This window comes from Idiotropiscis lumnitzeri, chromosome 13 (assembly GCF_059441095.1).
Source record: "Idiotropiscis lumnitzeri isolate Australia: NSW breed Sydney's pygmy pipehorse chromosome 13, RoL_Ilum_1.0, whole genome shotgun sequence".
In the NCBI taxonomy this organism is placed as follows: Eukaryota; Metazoa; Chordata; class Actinopteri; order Syngnathiformes; family Syngnathidae; genus Idiotropiscis; species Idiotropiscis lumnitzeri.
In genome coordinates this window covers 20,319,109-20,336,394 of record NC_142403.1, presented here as the reverse complement: position 1 = coordinate 20,336,394, position 17,286 = coordinate 20,319,109, and the positions used below count along the sequence as shown (strand labels likewise).

The 17,286-nt window shown below is 45.8% G+C and overlaps 1 protein-coding gene across 1 annotated transcript; it reads right to left on the bottom strand.

The window, feature by feature from the left end:
- Positions 1-384: 384 nt before the first annotated feature.
- On the bottom strand, positions 385-17,205 carry onecut3a (one cut homeobox 3a). The gene is made up of 2 exons (XM_088313916.1): positions 15,936-17,205; positions 385-847 (listed from the first exon to the last, which is right to left on the bottom strand). The coding sequence occupies exons 1-2, from the start codon at positions 16,999-17,001 to the stop codon at positions 555-557; spliced, it is 1,359 nt and encodes a 452-aa protein (XP_088170042.1). The 5' UTR covers positions 17,002-17,205; the 3' UTR covers positions 385-554.
- Positions 17,206-17,286: the final 81 nt, after the last annotated feature.

The following is a 17,286-nucleotide window of genomic DNA, read 5'->3' as shown; positions in this document are numbered from 1 at the left end:
ATGACGGCCTTGCGTGTGCGTTGTCGGACCCGGGTCGTAAGGCCATGTGCTGTTGTGTCAGATTTATTGCCGTTCTTCCGTCGAGTGGGTGACGTGTGGTGAATCGGGAGAGGAAAAAAAAAAAGTCTGGGTCAGCGGCTACGTCGGTTGTGCCCAATACCGTCCAACAACAACAACGACAACGGAAAAAAAAAATCTTTGGTGTCGCTTTACTTTGATGCCCTCAGGATGATTTCCTTCCCAAAAAACAAAAGACTCCGAATCAATGATTGTCCTTGTGTGAGTAAAACCGAGTGGACCTGACCTCACCTTTTTCGCCCCCATTTAGAGCTTGACATTTTTGACCGACAAAAACATGATTGCATGGCACAAAGGATTTTTTTTTGTTTTTTTGTGGCGCCGAGGACGTAATCGGACAGTCCAGGCCAGGAAGGCGTTTCATAGACGGGGGCTCTCAATGCCAGTTTGCTACTCCTGCTCGCCCAGGCCTGGATTGCCCTCCTCCTGCTCCTGCTCCTGCTCCTGCTCCTGCTCCTGCTCCTCCTCGCCTCCTCTCAGGCTTTGGAGAAGGTGGTGGCGGAGGTGCCCGGCTGTCCGGGGCTGGTGCCGTGGTCGTCGTGCCAGCGGTCCACGCAGCGGCGCCGCGCGTTCATGAAGAAGTTGCTGACGGTGCTGAGCTCCAAGCCGAGCTGCTGGGAGATGGTGATCTGCATTTCCTTGGATGGCCGCTTGTTCTCCTTGAAAATGGCGATGAGCGTGCGCCGCTGCAGGTCGGTGAAGACCAGCCGCTGCTTCTTGGGCGCGGTGTTGCGGTCTTTGTGTTGCTCCTGTTCTTTGCGCTTGCAGGCTTGGCGTGGATGGCAGCAGTGGGAGGGATGGGGGTGAAAGTGGGAGGCAGAGAGGGCGAAAAACAGAAAGCCAGGTAAGTATACAAAATCGGGTTATCGGAACGCTCGGATCGAGTCGACCGACGTACTTAAGTCATTCGGTACCACCCGAGTGAAAATAAAACGGATCTTTGACGTCTTTAGTGAAAAATAAAGGCGAACAAACGCCTTTGTGCTGAAGACGCTGCGAAATGAAACGTTTGTCCGTGACAGAAAACCGAAACCTTCCAATGAACTCGACCCGTTCTGCCAAGAAGAGTGGTCAAATATTGAACTTGATTTATCGTACGCCATCGAAGGTGAAACTTGCTCAAATATTAGTGGAGGCGTATGCATTAATTTGCGCCTAAAAAAAGAAAAAAAATCTCCGTCCGTTTTATTATGAATCCACCCTGAAAAAAAGCAACTCCAGCAAATCATTCGACATAAATACGACACTGTTGAATGTATGGATGACTTCTACTTCTCGACAAAAAGGCCCGAGAACGTGTATAGTCCACTAAATCGTGGATTCGAATCGCATCCCAAACTTGTTGTTCATCCACCGGCGAGAAGAGCTTCTTCAGCTCTGCTCTCAGCGCCTTTAAAAGTTGATTTCAAGCAAATCCATGTGCCCCGCCCAGTGGGAATATTTCTTCCATCCTGCCGAGTGCAGACAGGGAGCCGGCCTGTGGCGGTGAGGGGGGGGGCGAGACTCCTGCTGCTACTGTTTGATTCAATATTAATGCAGTTTGTGTCACCACGGGGGACCCGAGTGAGGCGAGCGTTGCACAAAAGTAAGCATTTTGTGCTTCAAACTGAGGGCCAAGAAAAAGATGGTGGAGAAAGTGGACGGAGGAGATTAAGTGTGTTTTCCAGCCAAGGAGAGACGAGGAGAGGGAGGGGGGGGCAAAGAGGGGCTGGCCAACGCGGGAGAAAAAGCAAGATATTGACCGACTTTGCTGTAGGAACCGGCGGTGGAATGGAGGGGGGGGGTGATGGGAGGGGGGGGGGGGTCTCTCTGCTGGGACTGAGGTCAGACTATCCCCCGCTACCCACCCCGAGCGGGTCTACAGTCTGCTACTTCAAACGGAGCCCACTGGAGCCCACTCGATTGGGCTCTGAGAGGGTATTTATAACCCAACCTTGCCCCCCCCCCCTAAACACAAACACTTGAGACTGGCTCCTCTTCCCGTACACGGAGCACATTTCAAAACGAATGCTCCCGAGTCGGAGCAGAAAGCAGAGAAGCCGGGGATTAATAGTTAATAGAGTGCTGCATTGTGGGAAGTGGGGGGGGCAGACAGGTGTCCGAGTGGTGAGCGGGAATGTTAAGGCGCCACCACCTCTGCAGTCCCCCACCGACGGAGGGATCGAAGGCCGCCTCAACGGGCTGCGCGTCCGAGATCGGCTTCCCTGCTGTCCCGGCGAAAACGGAAGGCAAAATTGGAGCGAGGGGCAAAGAATGAAAGAAAAAAAAATGGCTTCCACGTGTGGTCTCCACCTGCTGCTGCCGCCATTGTGTGAACGTCGCCTTCGATTTCCCTCGCGCAGCATCCTGGTGCATGGAAAGATGGAATTTGTTCAACTTGTACACAGGCTGGATGGTGTGTGTGTGTGTGGTGGGGAGGGGGGGTCGAGGCGAGGGGTGGGGGGGGGGGGTTGTGATTGTGCTGAACTGGCTGGAGTCAAGCAGTGGCGCTGTGTGTCTAATTACAGTGGAACCGAGCCCATTGATCAGCCATTGCGGTCCAATCTGTTTACTCCAGACGTCTAACCGGCACGCCGGCTCATCCGTCATATTCACGTTTCACATCGACATCGCCGACATGTATTTTTATGGACCCTATTGTACACACACCCTCACGGACCACTTCATTAGGTACCCCCTGAACCCTCATGACGCAGCAATTTCCACTCTTTTCACCTCAAGAGTCCTGTTCAAATGCAAAGTTCTTAAACCCCGCCTCCATCGCTGGTGTCACATTCCAGATCCACACCGGCAAAAAGTGAACAATGAATGACACAAAAATGTTGCACAAACACGATAATGTACCGCAAAAATTCAATATAAATAAATTTCCCCACAAACTATTGACAGCCCTGCATGGTTAACTCTCATACTGAAAATTGTTTCACCAGACAGAACCAAGCTTCTCCCAGAACCCATCTCAGTCCCCCGACCTCAACCCCATCGAAAATCTGTGGAACGAGTTGAAAAGGAGGAGCACCGCAATCGCCGGATGGAGCGGATAACAATCGAAAAATTCAAATTAATAATCAAACAGGCTGTGCTAAGTTAGCTCCAATTTACACCCTCTCAAATGGAATAAGTGTGCTGCCATCTAGTGGTCAAAAGTGGAATTACAGCGCACCCAATATCGTTAGACCCAAATGGTTATTAACTGTACAAAAGAAATCTACTCAATAGTGGCACCGCGATCCAGAATCCCTCAACGGAGATTTAGATTTTTTTTTTTGTACGGAATCCTGAAGGTTTTGTGCAAACACTGACTACTTTTTTAACGCTTCCTAATTCATCTCCACCTTGCCCAACGCCCCGCTTGCACCTATAGAAATTCTAGCTACCATGTTCTTTTGGGCGTGAGCAGTGTTGTGTTTGCGCCACTTAGTGATTAGTATCTGCAAGATTTTTTAATGGTGTCCCTCCAAAGTGCTGCATTTGATGATGACAAGTAAACAATTGTTCACGCTTCACAAAAAGTCTTGCCAAGTGACGATTGGGAACCAAACCTCCATTTTCTATGGACAGAAAAAAAGGTAAATTGATGCACTTTTCACCTTTTTATATTTTCAAATAGTTGTATGAGATTCCAAAAATGTGTGATCATCCTTGATTATTTATTTTTTTTTTTTTAGAGTTTCCCTGCTCTCAATATCATTCATGCACTGCCAATATGATCAATGTCGATCACGCTTCTCATCTTCTGTTTTGGTAGAAGCAGTTTTGAGTTGATGCGAGGACCGCTTTGCTCCAACCGAGCAGATCAGGTATGCACGCAAACACACACAATTATTTACAATATGCACAGTATGTCCAAAGTATTTGCATGCAAGAGCACATTGGCTCACCGGAGGAAAATTGTCGAATATATTTGAAAAAAACAAACAATTTTTGCTTTTCCAAAATACAAATAAAGGGTGGGTAACCTGTGGTTTGTGGGCCAAAATGTAATCCTACCCGCCATGCGATTCTGAAAACCGCACCCCCGCCCAAAAAAATAAAAAAAACACAGAACTGGTTTTATTCACACACCCACACACACAATTCAGAGATATTGGAACAATTAGATTCATTAATACATGGAGGTAGCATCTTACTATTTCCTTAAATTTATATTATTTAGTAATGTGTAATTTTCTTTTCATTTTTGAAAACCAGTATATTTTTTACATTTCCTGTCTTGTGTTTTCATTTAAATATGAATGTTTTTGCATGTTATTTAGGTACGCACAGTAATTTTTAAACTTTTTTAACATGTGTGTGTGTTTTTTTATGTCAATCCTTGCCAACAAGCCGAATGTGTATTATTATGATTTTTTTAATTGATTTATTTCACCATTTTATTGTTTCATGAGAATGACCTTTACTGGGGTGTACGAATGTGTATGCAATACATTTTTTGTACCGTGTGTGCACGTGCTGTTTGGTCCGGTATTGAATTTTTCACGAGTGCCAACGTTCTTGCTCGTCCACGGCTTGCCTCTCGCTTTCCATCCGGCCGGTGTCGCTCTCGTCCCGGCCTGCTTTTGCAACAGTGGGGCGCTGCTTTTGCTACAGGCGCTGGATTTACTAATCAATATCGATCGATCCACTGAGGAAGGGGGCGCTGATTACTGAACCAAGCTCGGCGTAGAAAAGGGGGCGGGGGGAGGGGGGGGGTGCAATCGATCATTGCAGCTTTTAGAGCTCCAGTGGGCACCACCGAAGCAGAGGGGGCGGATGTACACAAAGAGGCAGCCGGGACGAGAGCGCGCATTTGCGGTGTTGCAAAGCTCCCCGCTGCTCACTCGGCACCGGGGGGGGGGGGGGGGCTTGTCAGAAACGGCGGCGTCTCCCTCGGGCGACATGTTTTTGCTGAATACGACACGACATCATGCTCGGGGAAATGAGTCTTGCAGGAATCTCCTTCTAATGATATTTCGGCTAATATTGCTTCGAATTTCGCCTTATTCTCCCCCACACCGCCGCCATGGCATTCATATTCCTCTTCCCAGCGACAAACCGAGCGAGGTTAAGAGAAAGGCACATGGTTGTTCAATAATCGATCGATGGATTCGTGAATAATTCGTGTGTGAAATTCACTTGGTCCAATTAATTATGGCCCGGAGGAGGAGTGGGTGGAGATTCATGATGAGCCAGAGAGCCCAGGAAATGGTAGAAAATCATCGCATATGGAACGAAAAAACTGCCAACAAGTACATCCTTGTCATCGCTCAAACTTTTTACGCAAAAGTACCAGTTTAATTTCTGAAATGTCATAATTGTAAAATGCGATTATTAGGTTGTGGTACATTAACACTGCAAGATATCTGCGAAACAATATCTTTATGTTTCCGGTAGAAAAAAAATGCACCAGACGAAATGTTTAAAAATAACAGTTGTAAAATATGAAATTCAAATGAATTGAACTTAAATACAACTGAACTTTATTTACGGGCCGATTCTTTTTAATACCCCTGTTACCCAATATGTATGGAACCAAATCTGTCAACAAGCCATACTGCGCATGTGCACTATGACGTCATCTATCTAACAACAGAACTGTCTTGAGTCAAAGATTCTTTTGCATACCACTTGACGGAGTCCCGGTAGCACACTTGGAGAATATCGAGACCACGCAATACAAAGATATGTGCACGCTTCAGAGCCCCACCGCTAGGCGGCAGCAAACTTCACAACATGCATTGCCGTCGATGGACGTTGCTGTCCTTGCAGTTCGGACATTACCAGTTGGTGGCGCTAATCGACGGCAATAAACCCCACGCAGAATATAGACGTAAAGACAAAACATTACCTACAGTTGTGTTTAGCATAAAGTATTGTTTTTATACAGTACAACACTGTTATTTTTTTGAATAAATCAATAAATATACGTAATTGGAGATTTTTTTTTGTTGTTTTTCGATTTTTTAAAATTTATTTATTAAGGATTCCAACACCTGTTTTATGTGGAAAACACTTTTATCCACGTTTTAAAGAATTTTTGGGGTTTAAAAAATATACTTTTGTTAAAAGAAATGAAATGCATTCACAATGAGTTGCCAATTATATGCAGATTTTTTTTCTTTTGGCCAGTCTATAGTTTCTATTCCCCTGAATCAGTGGACCCTCACTCTTATATTGTAGTGGTTTTTTTTGGGGGGGGGGTGCTTGAATGTATTATTTGCTCTCCCATTTATTTCAATGATCAAAGATAATTTGTGATACAAGCGTGCATGGTCATGGAATGAATTCAACTCGTATCTCGAGACACCCTAACCCACATTTCAACAGTTCGGGCAAATTCACTTGATCACTTTGTTTTGTTTTTAGCGCTCCCCCGTTTTCCGCGGAACCCCTTCACATCTGCGTGTTTTTTCGTATTTATCTATACCAGCCTGAAGCCTACTTGTGTTTTTCTCTTCTTCTTCATTTGAAAAGCTCGCTGCAAGTTTTGCCTTGTCAATTCCGCGTGCATGGGATGCCGTTTGCCCAAGTAGAGTTACGTGCGCGCGCGTATGTACGAAAGAGAAGCGCGAACAAGAGTGTGTGTGTGTAAGCGCGTGTGTGTGCGCGTGTGTGTGTCAGACAGGCTGCAGGCCAAAAAGGCGGGCCAAGAAAAATCCTCGCAGCTCAATAGCGGCCGCGTGTAATGAGTGCGAATTGGCGTTAATGCACTGATAACGGGACACAATTTGTTGCTTGGCCCTCCTGCAAGGCATTACTCCTCCAACTCCTCCAACTCCTCCAACTCCTCCAACTCCTCCATGCACCCCCTTCGCTAAATAAGGTCGCCGGAATATTAGAATCAGCTTTCAGGTGTGTGTGTGTGTTTGTGTGTGATGGGAAGGGGGAAAGTGCGATGGGTGTCCTATATGTTCTTTCTGCTTTATTAGCAGCCCTGTGGTGCGTGCACTATAATGAGCAGCGCAATCGGCGCGCGTGTAATTAAATGCACTCGAGCGTTTGGAGGGAGTCTCATTTTTAAGAAGCGCGATGATTATGATTATTAGCGCCGCTTTAATTGCACATCTTGCAGGCATTCGTTTCCAACTCCCCGTCTTATGTGAGATTAAACATTGATTTCGTCCACTTCATTTCTTAAAGCAGCTCCTCGTGATCAACGGTCTCGTTGAAGCGCGCGTGCGCGCGTGTGCACATTGAGAATTTCAACCAAATGGTCATTGAATGTGAACGATGGAAGATGTGGTTCGAAGTTCTTCCGTAAATGAATGAGCACGTGAATTTTCTCGGAGTTGCTGGAAACGTTTGCTATTTGCACCAAATTTGCTCAATATTTTTCTGTTTAAATTGGAAAATTGTCAAAAGAAATTATGTTCCGTTTATTAGAAACGGGATAAATGTAGAATTGCATGGAAGCGCCATCATAAATTTGTCAAACGCTTGCTGGTTTTCACTTGGTTTCTATTTGTATTAAAATAGAAAAACATACACGTTTTTAAAAATATTTAGACGAAAATCCGTCTATTTTTTTAATAATATTCAGAATGTGCAGAAATGTTTAAATGAACACCAATGATAATGACATTTTTTTTTTGTCGCGGGCAAGAAGTGACTGAGTCAACTAAATAAATCGATTATCATAAAGCAGACGGGAAAAGGAAGAACAAAAGCTCTGGTTACTTGTTCCATTTGAAGAACATGTCATGCAGAGTGTGTGAGCGCGCACATCAATTTGTTTATCAATTGATTTCACACGTTTTGCTCTTTTTGTTGCTTGCTTGCGTGCGTGCGTGCGTGTCGTTCTGTTTTTTTTATTTTTTTATTTTTAAGAAGCTTGTAATTGCGTGGACCTAACAAATAATATAAGGGTAAAGTCCAAATTGCTAATTTTCAATTTAATTTCAAGCAAAATGGCTTCAAAATGTTTTTTTTTTCATTTGTAGTATAAGCGAGCTAAATGTCAACTATTTCTATGATTGTATTGAGAAATATGATTTCTTGATTGTTTGGACCCAATTTGTGTTGTTTTACGTGTGACAACATGTGGAAGTGAAATTAAACACACGCGTACATGCACGCGCGCGAGATCATGCACGCGCACTGACGTAAAAAATTCTATGGAGATTTCCACACTTAATACCAGATTAAATTTTCTTTCGAAAACTGGCACTGTTCAATTGGATCGGATCCTCTTGTTCTATTAGGCAAGCCATTATCGGCCATTTAATAACCGATGTGGCCTGTCAGTGTGCCAGATAAGCAGACAACACACACACCGGCCACAACAGAAGGGACATCTCGCGACATCCAAATTACAAGTGCTGGATTAAAAAAAAAAAAAAGAACAATGATGTGATTATTATGACGAGCTATTTCTAATATTTTGGTTGCCTTATTTACGTGCATTCGTTGTCACTGCACTCAAGTGACACAATAATAAACACAATTATATATTAATATTTTTTTTATTTTTTCCCCCCGTTTTTAGGAAGTTTTGTCCGTGATATGTCACGCAATGTAGTTTTCTTGCGCCAAATCTCCTCGACTTTTGTTCCGTTTTTGGGGTGCAGCCGCAAAACTGGACGCGTCGACGCAAACATTTTGCATTTTCACATAGTTATCATTTGTTTAGACTCAGCTGATGGATTCGGCGCTATCGCAGACTTGCGAAACAGAACCCCCATTGCGCACTTCAATTGCACAACCCCCACTTACCTTTTCCTGCATGCATGCGCGTTCTTTGGACTGAGATGCTGATTGGGAGCCCTGGGTCAAAAGGCACCATTTGTTTGGTTTTTTTTGTGTTCATTTTTTTTGCCCCCCGAACACACACACACACACATGCGCCACAAGGACGAATAACCAGATTGAATAATGAGTTATCTGGTCTCCTTTTGTGTATATTTATTTGCCTGGGAAATAAGTGCGCGTGCGCGTGTGCAGGCATTAACCCTTCTGATGCTATCCGCGTGCATTCAGTCGACTCTGGCAGCAATTTGATTTAAAGGTCATTCTCTCCTATCGATCCGCTTCGGTGAGAGAGGGAGGGGGGGGCGTCGGAATTGATCATGTGAAATAAAAGAGACGGTATGGGAGACTGTACAGAGTGCAGACCTCCTCCGTTGCATTTGTAAATGGTCCGTGCACGCGAGCCAATTGGAGCGAGCACGTGGGAGCGAGCGCGTGCAACTCGGCTGCGCACCAATTTGACTTTCTATTAGAATCGCATTAGTTTTGAATAATACGCACGACCCCTTAAGAGCAGCGTGGGATGCATAACGAAGAAGTTAAATGCTCGTGAACTTTGGAAGGAGGGGGTGTGGGGGGGGGGGTAATTTTGTTTGGCGTCACGTCCTGACACTGCTGCGTTATGAACGGCCGGTGCGGTAAATGTAGAAATGGTGCCTGCGTGATATTGGTGGGTGGGTGGGAGTAAGGGGAATGTGTGTGTGTGTGGGGGGGGGGGGGGGTCTCTCGGCTCCAGGGATGGAAAGCAGAGGTCGTGGAATGGAAATCGATCCATATTCAGGGCTGGCCACATCGGCCTTCTAACTAACAATGTGTGGCCGCAAGAGCCACTCACAAGCTTGCTCGCATCCGCACCGAGGGAGCGTGCACGTGCAGGAAGCCCACGCGTGCACGTCCGCGTTACCTTGTACGCATAAAATAAGAATGGCGACGTCAGCTCAAGTCAAAACTCGAATTTCACACACGTTCTGTTCCTCACGCTTTAAAGGGAAATAAGAGAAATGGCACACTACAAAAAATTGTCCTTAATATCCATGGCAATATTGTACATATTGTTTTTACATTTAAACATGAAAAACAGTTTGGGGGGGAAGGAAAAAAATAGCTGATGTTATAAAACGTCTGTTGACAGCTCCTGAGAAAGAATCGAGTGCGCCTCTCTCGCAAAGTCTTCATCTTCAATGAATTCATCTCTTTCATTGTGTCAAATTGCTCTTGTGAAATGAGAGAGCGGCACAAAATGTCTCCAATATTAAAAAAAAAAAAGAAAAGAAAAAGAAATGGACTCGCTTTGCCCAATTCGAAGTCCTCGTCCGTCATTTGCAGTCCACGTCAATAAACAAACGCAATGTATCTTTAGGACCAGAGTCGCCACACTTATCTTAAATTTTACTTATCTTTCTCCAGTTAATTGGATTACTTGATTTCGTTATTTTACAAATTGCTTGAATTTTAAAGTTTTTCGAAATACATTCAACAGATGCGGACAAACCCGCTTCCCAAAAAGTTTTTCCGATACGTAACCGGAAGTTCACTTTTAGCCGTGACGTTAAAGAATAAAGTTGTTTTTTTCTGTTTCTTTTATTTACGTCCTTAAAATTGCTGTCGTTGTAATATTTTAGACCGTCCATTTGGGACTGAATTTGACTTTAATGCAAACAAGCCCATTTTTGTGGTCGTTTTGCACGAAAAAATTGTTTTTCGTACAAACTAACACTAAATTCATGTTGATGACGGTCACAACTGCTCAGTAAATTGGTTGTTTTTCTACAGAGGATAAAGAATATATGTGTGCAAGTTGTATTGTTGGGCTCCATGAGTTGCTGCACCTTTTTTGTTTTAAAAAAAAAATGTTGTTGCCTCAAAGGTCCGAACACCACACTATCTGCCAAAATGCTCCTTGTTATGAAGTTTCCTGAGCCCATTCGGCGCATGAAATTCAAATTCTGGCTCACAACTCAAGACCAAAAATTGTACGAGCGACGGCTGGAATCTCAAAGAATTTGTAAACTGAAATAGATTCACCTCAATCGTGAATCAAGCAATTCCAACAAGGTTGATTCTTGGATCAGAAGTTTAGGCGATGCTGAGAGATTCGGTGCCAAAGCACATCGATGGGGAATTTGGATTTTCACTGCCGTCCCATCTCACCACCACAGAAAAAAAATCCAATCTCTGACGATAGCAAAAAAAAAAAAAATGTCTCCCATCCCGGTGATAAGCACTCCGACTCCCGTTTTGCTCTCCCAGTTTTTTTTTTTTTGACTGGATGATTCTGCCCCCTTCAACTTTTTATCCTGTACGCTCCCGATCCTGTGACTAAATGTAAAGTTGACTCCCATCCCGAGGGAATCCCAAAGGATTCCTGAAAAAAAAAAATGGCGCCCTCTAATCTACCGAACTGACAATCGCGTTTGTGGAACAAGAAACTTGTTGAATCAAATCATAATCTGACTGAATCGAACCAAATCGAATCGTTCCACTTCGATTGCATCGTTCTCGACTCGGATTGACACCCGTATATCAACCAAAATGACTTTTCTACAAAAAAACGCACACTCCTATTCGTGACTCACTAAAATGCGCCACTTTGGAACTCGATTTAGCGACCCTCCTTTAGCTCATTTTGAGACTCCATTGTAAGATTTTTGCACCGTTACCATTTTTCCAAACATAAGATCAGAGCCCAAAGCATTTCCTTGATTCGGTTTTAATTGGGAATGCATTAAAATGCCGTCACACTATTCTTTTGGTTGTCTGGCACATCATTTTGTACAACTTGGGTCACCCCTAGCGACCGCCGTCGCTTCTCTCAAAAGTGAAACGGCGTGTTCGTTGCATCATTGGTATTGTTGCACCAGTTTGTCCATTTGGAGTCCGAATGCATCACCCAGGTGGTCACGTGACGTGAAAAAACAGCCTTGGGGCTTTGACCTGCGGTAAAAGGAGCGCCCCAGCTCTCCCGCAAGAGACTTTGAACGCTTGTCCGTCAGGCGTCTCTCTCGCTACTTACATCACACGTCGGCGTGAGCGGCTAACCAACGATGAGGTTTGTTTACTCCCGTGTCTCCCCACCGCCATCAATTATTAAAGGAGAGCAATCGATCATCTCGCCAGCTTACATTCAGATTTATTTGCGTATATATATATATATATAATTTTATTGTTTTTTTTTTTGCATCAATCATATTACATTAACACCTTATATGCAATTGTAACCCGTGCCTTATGAGCTCCCAAAGAAGACGTGCCGATTGTATATTTTGTGATCGTCTCAGTTTGGGTGTACTCAGATCCACGTTGTGATCGACACCGGAGTGGATTGTGCTATTGATCCATGGCTGGGAGCTGTTGGATGAAATAATTGTGTTTAGGGCCTACAAGAATGCGATTAAGCATGTGTTGAGGCAGCGAGAGTTCACCTCCTTGAACCGTCCTCAAACGGAAGGGCAAAAACGCAGGAGGGCGCTTGAGGTTTGTGGCCCGCGTGCTTCAGCACCACGGACAGCATCACCGACTCAAACGACAAGCTTTCTAATAGGTCGTAAAATCAAGTTACTAGACTGTAACGCTTTTAATAGATCACATAAGTGCAACACTTCCCGGCGACTTTTAATTGCCGGTGTGTGTGTGTGTGTGTGTGCGCGCACAAGTGTGCCGACGTGGAGTCCATTGAATAACGACCCCTCATTCTTCTCCGAAATAATGCCCACCGCCCCTCCTTCCATCCTTTTTTTTTGTGTCCAGTGGGTCGTGACCTATGCACCCTGGAACGTGCCTTGGCAGTTCATATGCAAATGAGCCAACTGTGCTTTTTATTTATTTATTTTTTTTCAAGGTTTACTGCCAAGAATGTGTGTGTAGCGTAGAGGAATTAAAATAATGCAACAGGGAAATTAAACGGATGCAATAATACGGCTGTGTGTGGAATAAAGATGCAGAACAGCTTCGGACATTTTGTATAGAAATGTATGGAGAAAAAAAAAATGAACAAATGATTATTTGCATTCCAGTGGCCCACACATCTGATACATTGGTTATAAAAAGTCTGCACACCCCTACCAGGGTTGTGTGATCTTAAAAGAAAACAGGAAATATAATATATGTATTGTATTGTTCCAAACAACAGACAGTCTGTGTCGGCACAAAAGATTCACGCTTCTGCTAGATCGAAAAAAATCTGTCCGAAAAAGCCGACTAGAACCTCAGAGCTCAGTCAGCAGACGTGCGCTGACTTGCATTTAACGCGAGTTTGAATGAGATTGGTTAATTTTGAAAACTGCCACTTACTGCTTTTTATTTTTTCTAAGTTTATTTTAATTTCATATCATGGAAAGATTTTTTCATTGGCTTGAGTTGCTCACTTCTTTGGGTTTTATACATGAGGGAAAAAGATTAGGAATTATTTGTCTTGAGCTAAACATTTGAGCCAGGGTGTGCAGACTTTTTATATCCACTCTATTTTATATAATATGACCGAAGAACTAAAGGACAGCAATTTTGTTTGCTTCCCCAAAGTAGCGAAGGTTTGAACGTTTGTGGGTTGAATTTATTGTTTTTACATTTTATTTGCCATTTTTGTTCCTCAACCCTAAATTTAGGAAGTTGACTGTGTGTCGTCCTGTTTGAGACTTCCAAGATAATCTTCCTCTCCTAAATCTACTAAATGTATAAAAAATGATGCAACGTATGAACGAATGTTTGCTATTTCCCCATTGTGGGACTAATAAAGGACATCTTATCTTATCTTATCTTATTTTGGCCCCAATTGTGATTTTGAACAAATGGAGGTCATTTCCCATTTAGGAAGTCGACTTCTGTAGCCGTGCGTTTTGACTCCGCAGGAACTCTTTAGACATTTTGCCAAATAGTCTCAATGTATTTATTTTTAAAAAAGTGATGCAATGATATATTCTGACCATTGTGGTTTTATGAGTTTTTAAAATTGCCCCACCATTGAGATATAACGCCTCGAGGCAATTGTACGTCGCGATCTTTCTTTACTGCAAACATCTTTTTAAAATAAATGACACTGCTGGTGATATTTCCTGAAAATCTAAGTTAAAGGCGAGCCATAAAAAGACACATTTGGAACAAACGCCACACATAAAAGAAATGAAACACTGTGACAGCACGAACAGAGAAATTGCTTTTTTTTTTTTTTTTTTTTTTTTAATAGCAGCTGTCTTTTTTTTTTTTACTACACCCACACCCCCCTCCACATTTACAATACACCCCTCTCATTCTCCTGCAGAGACCAATGGGAGAGAGTGCTGAGGCGGGATAATTGATAGATGCACTGGCTATCCTTATCGATCCGGCTCGTATTGATCCCACCAAATACATTGAGATGGAGTGTGGAATTCAACACAGATGCAAAAGACGAATTGTTTTCGCCGTTAATGTCGTCTTTAAACGTCTCCTCGGTGCCGGCCGGGTCTTGTTTACATCAAAATTGCTATTCATTTGTGGATTAGATAGAAAAAATGGGCCTTAATTTATGAATTTTTATTTTATATATATTTTTTTGGGATGCATTTGAGCCTCTGGGTGTTTGCCCCATTAGGCGTGAAGGGCATGCACAGTCCCCCTAAAACGGGCCACGTCTGCGCACACAGCATCCGCGCGTGTGTGTGCGTGTGTGCGCATGCATGTACAGACAGTGGCATTTTCGCATTAGCTAAGCAGGGCAGCTTGCATTGATTTGTGCGACTGTGATGAATTTGGAATAGTAATTTGAAGTTATTGATTGATGTGGCCCAGCGAGCCTCACTTTCAGCATAGTGCACCCCCCTCGCCCCCTCCCTTCTCTCTCGCTCACACACGCGCGCGCACACGTGCACCCGGGATAATGGTCATTTTAAATGCAATCAGTAAAATAATTCTCCCGCATATTTGCATGCAGGCCATTCGTCATGTTGTCCCTTTGAGCGCCATTTTTGGATCTCGTTTGTTCACAATTCGCAAAACCGAGCCTGTGTTGACGAAAGGACGCGTTTTGCGTAATACAAACGCATTCAAACTTTTTATTTGCCCTTTCGTGCAAGGTAATAGATTTACACACACCTCAGCACCACCTTGTCTTCACCCCCTCGACGGATATCGGCGGCTTTTATCCCGATACAGAGTGTTGAAGATATAAAAGCCCGCACAGCCCAATTAGCTTTAACTGGTGGCACTTAAAGAGACAATTGCGGGGCGGCGTTTAAATCTTTATTTACCAGAAACCCCGGCCGGAAAAAAAAAGCGCCGAGGAACAATTTACATGCCAATTAAGTGCTTTTCAATAAGGCATCGACTGGAACTAAAATATGCCACTATAGCCTGCCTTAATTGAAGTGTTGCCTTGAAATACGACGCACAAAAAAAAGGGGGGAGCTGATTGACGTCTAGCGGGTTTTTTTACAGCAAAGAGGCGTCGATGGGAGCTTTTAAGCTCAGCTCGAGTGTTTTTATTTAAGTCCTCTTCATCGACGAGAATGATGGAGGTGCCCGTTTTGTGCGCCAAAAAACAAACAACGACCGGGGAGGGTGAGAAGGTTTTTTTTTTTTTTTTTTTTCTTGCAAAACGGCTCCTTGATTTTGAAGAGAATGCGCGCATCTGTTTTTGTCTGCCTTGATCCAAATCGATCATTTATCTGAGCGCCACTCTGAAAGGGGACGCCTGGACCTGAAGTATTGATCCACGGGAGGTCATGCACCCCCTCCCAGCCCCCCCCCCCCCCCTTCTTCATCTCTTCTAGGCCATCATTGTTTGCAAAGAGGCATTTATTTGATGGTGGTTTGGGGCAGAACCAAGTTTGTTTGCAGTCCAATTTATGACGACTGAATTGCGCGTTTGGGAAATGTAAAGAATGAAATAAATGCGTCTTGTGCGTAAAATAGCGCAAATCACGTGATTGCCACCAACCTCCCTCCCCGGCCTGTTTACGGCGGCATCAATCAAAGAGAAGGCCAACATTTAACTCTCCAACCAAGTTTGACTCGATAGCATCGACTAATAACTCGTCGTCGTGTCCGTTCGACTGCCATCGACAGTCTCGCCACATTGACTTTGGATTGATCCGGTTGGGGAGCCGCCGCCGCCGCCACCGCCACCGCCGCAATTGAAGTGGGGCCGCCTCGTCACTCACCTGCAAGCCTCAGCGCCGACATCCGCTGGAATTCGGGCTCCTGGAGCCACTTCCACATCCTCCGGAAGGTCTCGCGGCCAGACTTGAGTTTACTCCACGGTTTAGGGTTCCGCAGCAGGTCGGACAGGGTGCCCTGCGAGCGGCACAAGATCCTCTGGGCGAAGATGGCCTGCGGGATGCTGTAGCGCTTGAGCTCGGCCGTTATTCGCTGCGCCACCTCCTTGGTGTTGATCTCCTCCACCTGGCCGGAGCCGCCCCCCTGCGCGCCCCCCACCACCGCCTGCCGCTCCCGCTCTGACAACATGGAGCCGTTGGCCTGCGAGTGCGGGTGGCTGTGGTGGTGGAGGCCGTTGAGGGACGTCATGAGGCCGGCGCCGTGGCCGCCCAGCCCCCGCGCCAGGTGCTCCTCGCCCCTGGACAGCATGGCGGCGTGGGAGTCGAATCCGCCCGCGGAGAGCATCTTGTCGTTGGAGAGGTGAGCCGCGGGGCCGTAGGCGCCGAGGGACTGTTGGGAGCCGTGCAAGGGTCCGAGGCCGTTGGAGAGCGGGGAGAGCGACTGGCCCATGCCGGACATGTCCTTCGGGTAGTGGCCGTACAGGTTGCTCATGGAGGCGAGGCTGCGGTCGTCCCGCATGAGCGTGAAGCTGCCGCTCACGTTGCCCGCCGCCAGCCGCTGGTGCGCCGGGTGGTGGTGGTGGGCGTGCGCGTGCGCGTGCGCGTGCGGATGGTGGAACTTCTCCGACACGGTGGAAATGGGCGGCAGGTGTTGCAGCGGCGTCAGGGTGGTGTAGGTGCTGCTCAGGCTCATCCCTCCCGAGTCGCACGACATGCTCATGGCCGGGTGCAAGGGCCCGGAAAGCGCGTGGTCGGCGCGGTAGTCGCCTGCGCCCTCCAGGATGGAGGCCATGCTGGACACCATGGCCGAGCGGCCGTGGGACGACACCAAGTTCCGGTGCGACGCCGCCGACGGCTGCCGCGCGTGGTGGGGGGAGTTCATCAGGTCCCCGCTTTGGTGCGTGTGAGCCACGCCGTGCAGGTTACCGATGTTCTCCATTGTAAGCTCCATGTTTGGGGGAGGAAATAAAGAGGGGGGGGATCTTTAATTCCACCCCGCTCGGACGGGCGCACGCACGCACACGCACGCACGCACACGCGCTCTCTCCGGTCGCACTCCTCTCCTCGCTCCTCTCCTTTCCTTGCCGATAAATTGTGAACGATTTCAAAGCCGAGCCATTGATTGCGGTTGCTTGTCTGCAGTCAATCCAGCATGGTCCTCTCTCTCCTTGTGGCGCCAATCTCTGCTCGCTTTCCTCTTCTCTCACCCCTCTCTCCCTCTCTCTCTCTCTTTCAC